General features: G+C 33.3%; 1 protein-coding gene across 5 annotated transcripts in view; it reads left to right on the forward strand.

The window, feature by feature from the left end:
• The window catches only part of PNPT1 (polyribonucleotide nucleotidyltransferase 1), a 42159-nt gene that overhangs the window by 21848 nt on the left and 5261 nt on the right, over positions 1-15050 (forward strand). For 4 of the 5 annotated variants that reach the window (XM_082358118.1, XM_082358119.1, XM_082358120.1 and 1 more), the window contains 12 exons: positions 2063-2133; positions 3927-3963; positions 5890-5956; positions 6097-6186; positions 7362-7415; positions 11726-11832; positions 12291-12362; positions 12453-12516; positions 12922-13005; positions 13363-13446; positions 14499-14605; positions 14694-14749. In XM_082358118.1, coding sequence (XP_082214244.1) covers positions 2063-2133; positions 3927-3963; positions 5890-5956; positions 6097-6186; positions 7362-7415; positions 11726-11832; positions 12291-12362; positions 12453-12516; positions 12922-13005; positions 13363-13446; positions 14499-14605; positions 14694-14749 — 893 coding nt within the window. The remainder of the gene's footprint in view (positions 1-2062; positions 2134-3926; positions 3964-5889; positions 5957-6096; positions 6187-7361; positions 7416-11725; positions 11833-12290; positions 12363-12452; positions 12517-12921; positions 13006-13362; positions 13447-14498; positions 14606-14693; positions 14750-15050) is intronic. The other variant, XM_082358122.1, reaches the window with a different exon arrangement.

Raw genomic sequence — 15050 nt, forward strand, 5'->3', positions numbered from 1 at the left:
CCCCCCACCCCAGAACTGTCTTAGCTCTTCTGTTACATTTGTTCTTTCATTTAAATTTTAGTATCATATCAAGTTCTGAAAAAAATCTTTCTATCCAATACGATTTAGATTGGTTTTGCACTGAATTTACGGAATGAGTAAAAAATGGTATTTTTACAATTTCAATCACAGTCTTTACAATAAATATAGTCTATCTCTCCTTTGATTTGGGTTTTCTTTTATGACTTTTAATAAAAATTTTTTTAAATAACTATTAAATTTTGTATACTTTTGTTAGCCCTCCTGACAATCTGTCTTTTAACTGGAGTGTTAGGTCCATTAATGTTCAATTTAATTATTGAGTTTAGTCTGTCATTTTATTATTTGTTTTTGTTTAGCCCTTCTGTTTTTTGTTTTTCTATTCTTTCTGCCTTTTTAGATTAATTGAATATTTTTTAGATCTCCATTTGAATTTGTCTGTTTGCTTTTTAACTATACCTCTGTGTTATTTTACACTGGTTACTACAGAGAATACAGTATACATTCTTAACTTTTCACAGTCTGTTTACAGTTAATTTTTTTCACTTCACACAAGATGAGTAAAGTTTGCAACCACTTAGGTCCATTTGCCCCTCCTTCCATCCTTTATGCTGTAGTTGTCTTATGAGTTACATCTACATGTGTTATAACGCCACAAGGCAACATTATAACTTTTATTTTAAACAGTTACATACTTAAAAAAGAGGGAAAAGATAGCCTTTTATATTGACCCACATGTTTACCATTTCTAATGCTTTTTTATTTCTTCCTGAAGATCCAAGTTTCCATTTAGTATTATTTTGCTTCAATCTGACAAGACTTCATTTAGTATTGTCCTATGGATGTTCTGATAACAAATTCTTATTTTTCATTTATCTGAAAATGTCTTTATCTTTTTACAAAGAATCTTTTGCCAGAATATAGATTCGGGGTTGATGCTTTTTTCTTTCAGAACTTAAAGAAATGGTCTACTGTTTTTTGTTCTCCTTTTTTTTCTGATGAGAAATCAGGGCTCATTCAAATCATTGTTCCCTGTATGTTATTTTTTGTTTTCATCTGGGTGCTTTCAAGATTTTCTGTCTTTGGTTTCAGCAGTATGACTATGAAAAGTGTGGTTTTCTTTTATTTATCCTACTAAGAGTTTCTTGAGCTTTAAACCTATAAATTTGTATCTTTCATCAAACTTGAGAAATTTCAGCTGTAATTTCTTCAAATACTTTTTTCTATCTCATTCTCTCTTTTCCCTCATTCTGGGGTTGCAAGTACATATGTTTAGTCCTTTTGATATTGTCCCACAGGTCCTGGAGGCTATGTTCTTTTTTCCCTCCCTCGTTCTGTAGAGTGGGCAATTTCTTCTAATCCATCTTCATGTTCACTGACTCTTGCCATCTTCTTTCCATTATGACTTATTATTTTTCAGTTCTAGAATTTCTATTGGTTCTTTTTTATGTCCTTGAATATAATTATGATAGCTATTGAAAATCCTTGTCTGTTAATCCAACATCTGAATCAGCTCAGGGTCAGTCTCTATTCATTGTCTTTTCTCTTGAGAATGGGCCCCATTTCCTGTTGTTGTTTTTTTTTTGTAGGTTGTATCCTGGATGTTGTGAATGATACATTGTAGAGTCTTTGGATTATGTTATGTCCCTACAGTCTTCTTAGATTAACCTTATTTTTTTTTTTCCAATTTTAAGCAGGTAGTTTTATTGGCTGAACCTTTATTGAGGATTCCTTTAGGGTCAGGTTTTAAAATATTCCTCTTCCTGTCCTCCTCCCCCAGCACTCCCTAGTGCTTTAAATATGTAGTCTATGTGATATTAGACTTCTGGATTATTGAGATTTACACATAATATTTATAATGTGTAAGTAATATAATTTCTAATGTTTATGGAATGAATAAATGTTTACTGTACCTTGGCAAGCTTTGAATAGAATGTACTTATCTCATTTCTTTAAAAGCTAAGTGGGTTCTTCAAATGTTTTTAGTTTTCATCTTCATTGTTAGTAAATTAAAGCCTGAGGAATTTTATTTCTTCTTTTTTAGGTGCTTTGTACTGTTACATTTGATTCATTAGAATCCAGCATTAAGTCAGACCGAATTATAACAGCTATAAAGTAAGTTATGTTTTTGGATTATGATGTTACAATATATAATTCATGTGGTATATTATTATTCATTATTACTTCTTAAAACCTGTATCTCTGTACTTCATTTTTCTGTTTACATAATAGTGATTTCAAGGGTTTTTTTGTGATATATTTGTCTCCTAACTCATTTGTTAGAACAAGTTTTGGTAAAGCATTTAATTCTTTTTAATATGGGTACATTTAGTTTATTCTTTATCTCTAGAACCATTCCTCTGGACAGATTTCCTGGGTAATCTTGAATGGATAGGTTTTTCTGTTGAATATTATAAACAATAGAGCAAATAAATAATAAGCAAGAATCCCAGTTCCCAAAAAGAATCTGGAAGTTGTTAAAAGAAAAAACCTTATCTAATCCCAAGGCACATTTGAATTTGTTTAAAAAAAAAAAAAAAAAAGTGGTTTTCCTCCACTGATCCTAAAAAGTCAGCAGTAAAATCATGTTGATCAATTTAGATGATGAGAATCTATATTACAGTCCCCACCAGCATTTATGCATCAGAGTTCTGGAACTCACAGCCACAGATCTTCCTCAGTGCCTAACAGGGTTGCTTCCCTTTCCTTTATTAAGGGTCTCAGAAGACCAAAGGACTCTGCCTCCCTCTTCCTTCTGCCCAACTGATGAGGATAATCCCCAGTATCTTCAGGATAGCATCACTAATTGTTTTTCATGTACCTAATAAAAATAACAATGCAGCTGTATGTATAAGACTTGAATGTTCATCATAATCATAATTCTTTGTGGTGGGGGAGCTCTTAAACTTTTGTATTTTAAATTCCCATCTAGACCAAAACGTGGTTGCCCTATCCTTCTTCATTTTGACTCCTTTCTTCTAGGAGGCAACACAGCTTCATAAGAGTGTGCACTGGGTTTGGCCAGCATACCTCTCTGTGTTCTAGTCCTAAGTCTATAACCTCTGTAAATGAGGGCATACACATCACTCAGCCATGCTGGTCTTTGGTTTCCTCATCTTATAAAGTGCAGGTACTGGGCTAATGATCCCTAGCCTCCTCTCTAGCCCCTAAATCTATGATTCCTTTAGTCTTCTGAAGGTGTCTGGTTTTTAAATTTCTTTCCCCAAGGCTGTAATTTATGGTTGTGCAGATTCAGCCCTAGCCTAGGACTTTCTAAATCCTCTGTACAGAGAGGTGCCTTTTGTAATCCCACTCAAAGGGGACACTGTTTGTGCCAAGAACCTGTATATGCTTGTCTTTTCCTTAGTTAAAAATAAATCTGGTTTCCTGCTTCCAGAAATTTTGTTACTTCTCATGCTTATTCTCCCCATTGTTCTAGATTCAGTCATAACAGTTCTCTTTTCAAACCCTGAAAAAAAAATCTTTGCTTGTCAGATCTCCTGATTGCTCTCAGCTATATCATTTCAGTTACTGATCTTCATTTCACATGTTTGACTGGGAGGAAGATCATAACTCTGAGATTTAAGTAATGTGTTTATATTTAGGATTCTCACTACGTATTAATGCTTTAAAATGCATCTATTGTCTTAGTATTCAAATCTGGATATCTATGTGCTTTATTTTAAGCAAAATTGTTTTCTTAAATCTGTGTAGAATTCATTCAGAAGCCCCAGAAAAAAATACTGTTTCTGACATTCATCCTTCTAATTCTTCTGGTATTCAATTTCAGACCAACTCTCCTTAATAACCAATTGTTTCTTAAATCCCCCTTACATCTTGTTTAGTTGTTTATTGAATAAATCTGTATCTGTGTGATTTTTTTTTAATATTATGCTTTTTGTTTGCAGTGGGATAAAAGATAAAAATTTCATGCTTCACTATGAGGTAAGATGAATTTTTCCCCAATATTTTATTATGAAAGATTTCCAGGATACAGCAAAGTTGAAAGAATTTTACAGTAGATATCAGTATATCCACTACCTAGGTTCTACCATTAACATTTTACTATGCTAGTTTTATCATATATCTATCACTGTTACTTTATTGCTTACAGAAGGGATTTAGAGAGACAAGTAGTAGCTTTCCAACCAACAACTTCCTGTTCTGAGTCATACATAAAAGTTAAAGTATAGTAGAGAGTACTGTATTGGTCAAGAAAGAGTTGTAACTGTTCACATGTGTTTCAAACAAGTGGGGCTTTTCAAATACCTCAACTGACAAATCACCATCTCCCTTTAGTTCATTTAAATGTTCATATTTTTACTCATTTGATTAGTAGTAAAAGAACTGAGGTATTTAATGTTAAACTACTTTATATGAAATCATTACATATAATTGAGTTTGTGATTGACTTTATTCACAACTAATCCTAAGGGACCAGATACAACACAACCATATAGCACTTTAATTTTAGTATTTGAAGCATACATGCTGGGAGGCTAGTGTAACATAGCAGGTCTTTTGAGTGGCCATTGTTGATTGCCCAGAATCCCAACATCTCAGTTTTGTTGAATCTGCTATAGTTAATAGAGAACATTTCATGTAAAAAAAATATGCTAGAGAATATCCATAAACCTGGAGATTCTCACAGGTTTTAAGTCCCTAATATCCTGTTTTGGATATAACCAGATGCTACAGAAGCCACAGAGGAATAGTAATTGATAAGGCACATCCTTTGTCAAGAGCTTAAGAGCACGTGGCAATCTTTAAAAAAGGGCACCTGCGAAAAATGCAGCTCTAGCTGATTATTGGGGAAAGAGGTGAGGGTGGGGGCAGGAGAAAGATATGGGCCGTTATTGCTGTATTATCCCATTTTTAAAAAACCTTTTTATCATAAAATACAGATACTGAAAACCATATAAAACAAAGGATGACTTAATGGGTTTTTATAAGGCAGACACCCTTGTAACCACCACCCAAGTCACAGTATAGAATGTTGCCAGTCACCCCAGAAGCTCCTCCATGTTTTTCATCCCAGTCTTAATACCCTTCTTCCCCTGAAAATAAACTACTCTCCTAAGTTTTATAGTAATCACTTCCTTGGATTTTTATTGCACATCCCTAGGTACTACAGTGTAGTCTTGTCCATTTTTTTAAAATTTGGTATTTGTCTCTTTTAATCTATAGGTCTCTCCTCTGTCACATTCTTTTCTTTACAGTCTTTCTGTTGAAGCCACAGAGCCTTCTGACCTGTAGTGCTCCCCACAGTCTGGGTGCTGCTGATTGCACTCATGGTGCAGTTCGGCACGTTCCTCTGTCTTTCTGTCTCCTGCAAATTGACTGCTAGATCCAGAGGCTTTATCAGATTCATGTTCCATCTCTCCTTTTTAAAAACATTCCAGATTTGTATGGGAAATTTCTCAATTTTTTAAATGACTGCAACTAGTTCACATTCTTTTAAGACGATATATCAATCAAATAAAATAGTTTGCAACCCCTGGCTAAAGTAAAACCCTTATTGAAAAATATCTGTTTCCTCAATGTGCATTTTTTAAAAATACGTACATTTCTTGTATTACAAAAATAAAGTATTTTGTTATTGTTAACAATTTAAACATTATAGAAATTTGTGGTGTAAATCCCCATAACCATCCATTTCCCACCCCAGGTCACATAAACACTAGAAATAGCTACTTTTAGCAATTTGGTATATGTTTTAGATGTCCAGACATTTTCTGTGTGTATATGAATGTACTTTTTTTTTTTTTTTTTAACAAAAATGAGATTCTACTGTTTTGTAACTTATTATATATATGGGATATCTTTCCATGTCATTTGTATATGTACGTGGTTTTTGTTTTTGTTTTTAAGTTTCCTCCCTATGCAACTAATGAAATTGGCAAAGTCACTGGTGTAAATAGAAGAGAACTTGGGCACGGTAAGTACAAATCGGTATATGTACATGGTATTCTTACAGAGACTTAGCATTTTTTTTTTTTTAAACATCCTTATTGGAGTATAATTGCTTTACAATGGTGAGCACATTTTTTTTGCTTATTATTTTCTCTTCTGATTTAGGTGCTCTTGCTGAGAGAGCTTTGTATCCTGTTATTCCTAAAGATTTTCCTTTCACCATAAGAGTCACATCTGAAGTACTAGAGTCAAATGGTATGGTTTTGAAATATATTTTTCCTAGTCAAAAAGAACAGACTCCCTGTTATAGTTTTAGCTTTTCATAATGTTACATTACATTTATTACTACAGTACCCAACCCACTGCAAGAGAAAAATGTGTTTAATCATATACTTATCTGAATCTGTTCTTCGCTAATGAGCTGTTTTGAAAACAATATAATATAAAACAAATATTTCTCTTTATGTGTCTTTTACAATAGATCCAGTTTGGGTTATTTGTTTTATTTTTATAAACAAGCCACAGAGCAAGGCCAGCTTGGAGAGAGGAAGGGAAAAATATATAGTGAGCCATTAAGCAGGGAATACCTGTCATATATCACAGATATAAGTAGATATCACAGAAAGAGACTGGGCTAAAAGGTCAAATTTTTTTTTTGTTTCAAAGGAAATTTTTTTTTTTTTTTTTTTCTGGCAGGGCTCTGTGGCTTGTGGGATTTTAGTTCCCCAACCAGGGACTGATCCTGGGCCCTCGTCAGTGAGAAAGCGCAGAGTCCTAACCTCTGGAATGCCAGGGAATTCCCAAAAAGTCAAATTTAAATTAAAAATCGGTCCACAGGTCAAGGAAAGGTGATATAATCATTAAAGGCAGAAAGAGCATGTAGTTCTCAAACATGTAGCAGACATAGATAGATGTTCATAGATATTTTTTAAAAAACACCAAAGCTCAGAATTTAAACTAGAGACTTTCTGTTCTCTATTGGGTGTGACTAGTCTATAGCTTATGGTCCAGTGAGAGAGCTATAGCCCTGTATCTTTAACTGCCTTCTGATTAAGCAACAGAAGAGGCATGCTGTTTTTTCTGGTAGGTTTCTTAGAATCAGAATCTCTAGCACTGCTGTCCAGTAGAACTTTCTGTAGTGACAGAAATTCTCTCTCTCTGTGCTGTCCAGCTGAGGGACTGAATTTATTTCAAATAATTTAAATTTAGTGGCCACATGTTGCTAATGGCTATCATATTGGACTGTGCAGCTCTGCAGTTTGTGGTTTAGGAAAGGTTGCCTTAAATGCTTTTAAAAAGAAGGAAGGAAAGAATATTGAATATTTAAATTATAGATGAGTATGTGTAAGGAAATAACCAGTAGTAGCAATTTTCTACATTTAACAAAAATCAGTATTAAAGCAAGTATTTTTATTTCTTTCTTTGTATAGGATCATCTTCTATGGCATCTGCATGCGGTGGAAGTTTAGCTTTAATGGATGCAGGTAAAAGAGTCATGTCTCAAAACTACCAAAGCTTATTTATATACATATACTTGATTAGTATAAAATATAGGATTTTTTTTTAATTGAATTTTAGTAAGATTTGGAGAAGTCAGATTACAGATTACCAAACCTGGCCAGAAGGAAGATAGTTACAAAGTACAGCTTCAACTATACAGGTATCTGCTGGAATTCTTGTTCTTGGCTAAGAGCAATACACTGAAATTATTTACTTGGTGACCCCAGGGGCTTTCTGAGAGCTCTGCAATTGATTCCATTCACTAAGGAAGTTTGGATTAGCAAGCAGGAGTATTAGGACCCATAAAGGAAAGTAACTATGTAATCTTTCAGTTGATTTATGCAAGCCCTGAGAAGAACAATGCCACTCATAGAAGAGTACACAGAACTTCAGGATAAAAAGGAAGATTGCAAGTGGTTCAGTATAATCTCTGGATCTGAAACACCAAAAGGGAAAGAGGCAACATGTTAAGAGACTCTGAAAACAGTATCTGCCAGTCACCAGTGATGCTATTCAAGAAGAGAAAAGGAAACTAAAGACACTCAAGAGGCCACACAAAGAGTTCCCTATAAGTTCATACATTTACAGTACAGAAAAACAGAAGGATAGAAAGGATAACATAACCAAGGATGAAATGAAGGAATGGTATAAATGTATAATACCATTTCTAAAAAGATTAAAACTTAAGCCAAAGCAAAAAAAGCTAAAGGCAATTAAAGGCACTTTTCTAGTTGTGTTCAGTGGAAGGAAAACATAATCTGATAGTTAAGGTAGCTGGTAAAATACCATTTCTATTTTCACCTTCATTCATTCATTCAACAAATCTTTATTGTATGCTACCTCTGTGCCAAGCACTGATCTAAGCTCTTGGGACACAGTGGTAAACAAAATGAAGTTCCTGTCCTCATGGAGCTTGCATTCATCACTCTTATAATCTCATATTGGAAAACACAGAACAAATCCTGAAAAAGGTGAACTGAAAGATAAAAGATCATAAGAGAGTCTTTAACTGCTTTAAATGAATTCAGATCTTTTAGGTCTAGACAAAAACCCATCCTAAGTAATGATGAGAACTTCAGGATAAGATAACTGAAACCAATTTGGCAGTACTGGAGAAATCATGGAGATTAGTATACCAAAGACACAAAGAATTCTTACTCTGAAAAATAAGAAATGTATTTTCTGTAAAGTATAACCCAGTGAACTTGACAGTGACCCTTGGCAAGACTCTTAAATGGTAAAAGAATAGTGTATAAGTATTTTAAGACAGGAACCAGAAGAGACTCATTTAAAATAAGTCATGCCATAGTAAACTCATTTTCTGTTTTTGAAAATATTACTAGGTTTAGAGTAGAGAGGGAGGGTGCTGCTTGTACAGTGTATCTAGAGTTCAGCTTGGCAGTTTATGACCTTGGCAGTAAATGATGCAGAAATTAAGAAAGGGTAATAAGTATACCATTTATATATAACTGGTTGAAGGGTGAGCAGCCAGGACTGGATAATCTGATGGGTAGGTTGGAGAGGAGTCTCAAGTAGAATACTTGAAGATGCTCCATCCTAAACCCTGTCCCCTTCAATGTTTTTTGTTATTGACTTGACTAAGGACACTGGCTTTCCAAAAAAAAGGATACTGATAAAAAGGAGTATGTGACTGATTTGTTAAATGACAGTTTTTAATCTCTAAAAAAAAAATGTTGACAAGATAAAAAAATATGGAGCCAAAAAGAAAAAAAATTTGACAAGAATAAATGTCAAATCCTGTGAGAAGAGCCAACAAATGGTATTCGATTCAAACACGAGTGCTTGCCATGTCGTACATCAGACACTATCTATGCTCCAGGGATACAAATGGTACCCAGTTTTTTAAAAGTTTACAGGAACAAAAACAAACATAAAGATACTAACATATCAAAGAGATAATACAAATATGTACAATATGGATGAAGAACTAGGTTGAACATAATTGGCTTCATAGAGACAGCGACATTTCATCTGGGTTTAAAGGTTGAGTGGTTGTTGACCAGGCATATTAGCATCAGGGCCCGTATTTCATGTGAAAGGAACAACATATGCAAAGTTATGAAACAGTATAGTATGTTCCTGAAATGTATTTGAAAGAAGTGATGATGTAATAAACTGGGACCAGATTTCAAAGATCATTATTACATTAAGGAGTTTGAACTATTAAAGCTAGTATCTCCCAACTCAGTATTCCATAAAATAGAGTACAACAGGATGTTGATTATTGTATACTATGGAAAAAAATTTGTTCTAAAGTAGGTTTGCACAGGGTTAAGCAAGTGTGTTTAATATGGTTTAAATAAACTTAAATATGTTAATGTGAATATTGAATCTCTAGGAGCAGGATATGTACTATTTCCCAAACTTTTTTGACCACAGAACTTAAATAAAAAATTCCTGGAAGCAGGTAATGGGGAACTTGAAGGATTTTATGGAGAAGAGTGGCATGATGCGAATCTGCTTTTTTTCTTTTGGGGGGTAGTTTTTCCTAACTTACGTGATAGCCCTAGGAGATGTGGTGGGAGAGAACAGGAGCTGGGGTGTGGGTGGGGTTACTAAAATCTAAAAAACTGGACAGGGAAACTGTTGCCAGGGCAAGAAATAATGTGGACTTGGACTAAAGGAGTCGAAATGGATATTTCAGTATCCAGGACAATTTTTTTAAAAATTTAGAGGATAAACTAATCATATCTTTGTGACTTGATAGTGTATAGGAAATGAGGAAAGATGTGTTGATTCTAGTATGAGTGTCTTATTGCTTTCAACCAAGACGGAATGCACGAGAGAAAGGATTTATTGGGGGTGATTAAATTTTGAACATAATTGTATATATATTTAAGATGTGTTGGGGACATTTAGCTGGAGATGTCCAATAGGCAGATGGGCTATACAGATCCAGGGTTTAGCAAAGAGAACTAGGCAGGAGGGACAGATTTCTAAGTCATCAACATTGTAGGTGATAGTTAAAACTGTGGGCATATGTGAGATTGCTTAGAGAATATGAAATGAGGTCTCTGTCACACTTCTTTATACCAAATAAATTCCAAGTGATCAAAACTTTAAACTTTTTTTTTTAATTAAACAAGGAAGATTTTATGAAAATCTTGAACAGAAAAAACCTTTCTAGGGAATTCCCCCAAAGTCCAGTGGTGGTTAGGACTCAGTGCTTTCACTACAGTGGCCCGGGGTTCAATCCCTGGTCAGGGAGCTAAGATCCCACAAGGCGTGTGGCACGGCCAGAAAAAAAAAAAACAACCTTTCTAAGCAAAATCCAGGAACCGTGATTGCATATAAAATCCTCTACAGGAAAAAAAAAAAATCACAATAAAGTCAACAAACTAGAAAATAATATTTTATATTACATTTCATATTTATATTTTATTTACTATATAATATTCTATATATTTAACAAAGATCTATCCATATTAAAAGAGCTCTTACAAATCAATAAGAAAAAGACTAACAACCACATAAAAAAATGGTTGAAGGCCATGAATAGGCAGTTCACAGAAAAAGAAATATAAATGGTTTAAAAACATGAAAAAAAGTTCAACTTCACTCAAACAGAAATCAAGTTAAAAACAATTAGCTGCCATCTTTATCATTCAGATGGCAAAGGTCAAAAGATTTGACAAAAATTAACAAGAATGTAGAATAGCAGGTACCCTCATATACTGCTGGTAAAAGTATAAAATGTTACACACCGTGGAAGACTGTGGTTGACACTATAACAAATGTAAATTCACACACCCTTTGACTCAGTAACCGCACTTCTATTGTATAGCTTATAAACACATACAGGGAGTACTCTGCAGCCATTGAAAAGAATAAGGTAAAGAAAAGAAAAGATTACACTCACATTTTTACTCCCTGGGTATAATTTTCTGGGAGGATATACAAAAAATCTAATAGTGGCTGTCATGGGAAGGTAGACTAAAGGGCTCAGGCTGGAACAATTTACCAAATACATGATTACTTTTCAAAAAAAAAAAGAAAAAGAAGGCACCAAAAGCAAAGGGCAAAGAAATGGATTACTTTAAGAGTTAAGTTTGCTATTATTAGGTTTTTGTTGAGAACAAAATTAGAATTATGTTAAGGAGCTTTTATTATATGTTAAAGAGGAAAGGAGATAGTCATATGATTTATTAAGACCTGTACTCTAACTTAGTTTTGGAATTGTCAATTTAGAACACCATCCAATGTCAAAAGAAGATGAATAACCTATGTTAGGCTGATGTACACACTGCACACAAGTTCTTTTTCTCAATTATAGGAGTTCCAATTTCATCTGCTGTCGCAGGTGTGGCAATAGGATTGGTCACCAAAAACAATCCTGACAAGGGTGAAATAGAAGATTATCGTTTGCTGACAGATATTCTGGCAAGTATATTCACATTTTCAAATATTTAATGGTGAAGATTATACACACTTTACAAGCATAGTGTGTTTAGAAGAATGCTAGTGCTGGAGAAATAGAAGTCCTTGTTCTTACTTTCCTCTTCTGCATATTTGCCTTGGATTTTATAGGATGTGAGTTAAAAATAAATATTACAGTATAAGTATCCATAATGGCTCACTTTAGGATGATCATAAATTAATCCTTATGCATTCATTTATGGGGGGGGAACATGAAAAATAAAGTGATTTTCTAACGAAATATTTATAACTTAAAAAGCCACAAATTGAAAGCAGTAGTTAATATACAAGATATTTTTTTGTGTATAGTCCTAAAGGACATGGTTTACTTATAAAGCTATTTTTAAAAATTCCTCTACAGTGACTATGGGTGAATTTCACTTTTGTTTAAAATTATATCATAATTTGTTAAATTCTTTAAGGGGATTGAAGATTACCATGGTGACATGGATTTCAAGATAGCCGGCACTACTAAGGGAATAACTGCATTACAGGTATTTTAAAACCCATTTTGTTTCATTTTTAAATATTTAAATAAGGTCATAAATCAATATTTACATAATTTTTCGGCTTTTCCATATTAGGCTGACATTAAATTACCTGGAATACCAATAAAAATTGTAATGGAGGCCATTCAGCAAGCCTCAGGTAAGCCAAGCCAGTGTGCCTGATTCTCCTTTTATCACTGTCTTTGTGTTAATGGGAACTATAATTCCTATTAGGCTTATTATTAAAAATAGGCTTATTATAAAATACTGCTTTAGAAAATGAAATTTAATGTAACAACCTAGATCAAGAAGTATTAAGTTATTGGGTACATGACTAATCATCAATGTGGAAAACCAGTGAAAATTCAGTTTTTACAAATTGACTCCCTGAGATAGGATTGGAGAAGGGAATACAAGTAGAATTGTTAAGGTAATTGGGATGTAAAGAACTTTGATTATTAAGCTAAAGAGTTTGGATTCCACTCCATAAAACTAAGAATACTGCTATATCTGATCACATTTATTTTATACAGTTATAATTTTATTATGTTTTTATCTCTTCAAGCGGCAAAGAAGGAGATATTACAGATTATGAACAAAACTATTTCAAAACCTCGAGCATCTAGAAAAGAAAATGGACCTGTTGTAGGTAATACATTAAAATTACTGATTTCATGATAAGGTAAACATATGAAAGTACACTGGTATTTAAAATTTTTTTTAAAATCCATACACAAAACAAAAAAGTCAAATGCTTTTATAGTTAAAATACTTTAAATTTCAGGGGATATTCTTAGATGTTAGAATTGTTTTAAGTCACATAGCAAATTGTTTTTCTATATTTCATACTGAAATATTTTTACATGTGTCTAGGCCAAGTCTTGAGTGACCAGTACATGTTTTAGGTTCATATATATATGTGTGTGTGTGTGTGTGTGTGTGTGTGTGTGTATATATATATATATGTATTTAAATAATTTTTATTTTTGTCTGTACTACATTTCAGAAACTGTTCAGGTTCCATTATCAAAACGAGCAAAATTTATTGGACCAGGTGGATATCATTTAAAAAAACTTCAGGCTGAAACAGGTAAGAGTTGTATGATGTTTGGGATTTTTTATTTAATGCTAGGTCATGTAAGTTTGCCATTTCACCTCTATTGTGTTTCTCCAAAAATAAGTTTGAGAGATGAGAGACAGATGTAACATTGACATCTCAATGAGATGAAAAAAGGATATAACACTGACATGTCTTTACTGTAAGTTTTCTGTGTATGCCTCTTAATAAATTAGCAAACGATCATCTTTATATTCAAGAAGGCTGACTTAGAATTCATCAGTTTTTCTTCAACATTTTAAAATCAAACATTTAGAAAAATTACTTTTTCACTTTAGAGGAGTTTTGCTTTAATTTTTCTTATTATGAGTTCTGCTATTTTTCACTTAGTCTTATTTATTTAGACTCTTTTATTTAAAGGGTATGTGTAGAAGTAGTATGCTTTACAATTTGTTTTTTTCTGGAATCAATCTTTGGGTTACCTAGTACTTACCAGATTTGAGGTTACTGAAGGAGAGCGAGAAGTAGAGTCACCTTGGGCAGTTCTCAGGGTTGAGAAACGGACATGATTTTGTCCCTCATCCATCTGTTCACCACTCTACAGAGTAAGAGGGAGAAAGGTGAGGAAAGGGTTCTAGTATAGTTTCTTCTCATAATTAAGAGCACAAAACCAAACTCTCCAAAATTAGAACTTATATGCTTTCTCCCACCAGACTGTGGGCTCCAAGAAAGTAGGGACGTTGGCTCACTGTTGTATCCCCAGGGCCTAGCACAGTGTTGGATACATAGCAGGTGTGCAGTGTGTATTTGTTGATAAATGAATCCCTTCATTTCTAAAGCAGTGATTAAGCATAGCACAACCCTGCCCAGCTACCTCCAGGTCACTCCCCTGCTCTCACATCTACTTTTAAGACTATTCTCCAGTGGAATGAGCAATATATAATATATATATTATATATTATATATATATATAGCAATATATAATATATATAATAGCAATATATAATATATATATTATCTATATATAGCAATATATAATATATATATATTATATATTTTAATATATAAAATTATTTTTTTAAAAGGAGTAACTATTAGTCAGGTGGATGAAGAAACATTTTCTATATTTGCACCAACACCCAGTGCCATGCATGAAGCAAGAGACTTCATTACCGAAATCTGCAAAGATGATGTAAGAACAGATCTTTTAATAGTCAGTTTTTTTCTACTTTTTGTTGCTGTTTTCTTTATGAATCTTACGGCTTATTTTGCACTTACAGCAAGAGCAGCAATTAGAATTTGGAGCAGTATATACCGCCACAATAACTGAAATCAGGTAATATCAACTAAAATGCTGTGCTGCTTTTTATAAGATTTATATTACAAGCTCATGTTAACTTCACATTTGCATTATTTACTTTGAAATTGTAAGATGTTTAGATTATATGTCAATTACCATATAATCATTATTTATTTTTAACATAAAATTTATTTTCTGCACGAGTTTGTAGATTTTCACTAACATGGTTCTGTGATTATAATTATACTAATATATTATTCTAACTGAATTGTTTTCTTTAACCAAATTTCCCACCATTTTAATCTTCCCAATAAACAAGCCCCAAATAGACTTAGCA

Source organism: Balaenoptera borealis, assembly GCF_965194805.1.
Source record: "Balaenoptera borealis genome assembly, chromosome: 15".
NCBI classification, from domain to species: Eukaryota; Metazoa; Chordata; class Mammalia; order Artiodactyla; family Balaenopteridae; genus Balaenoptera; species Balaenoptera borealis.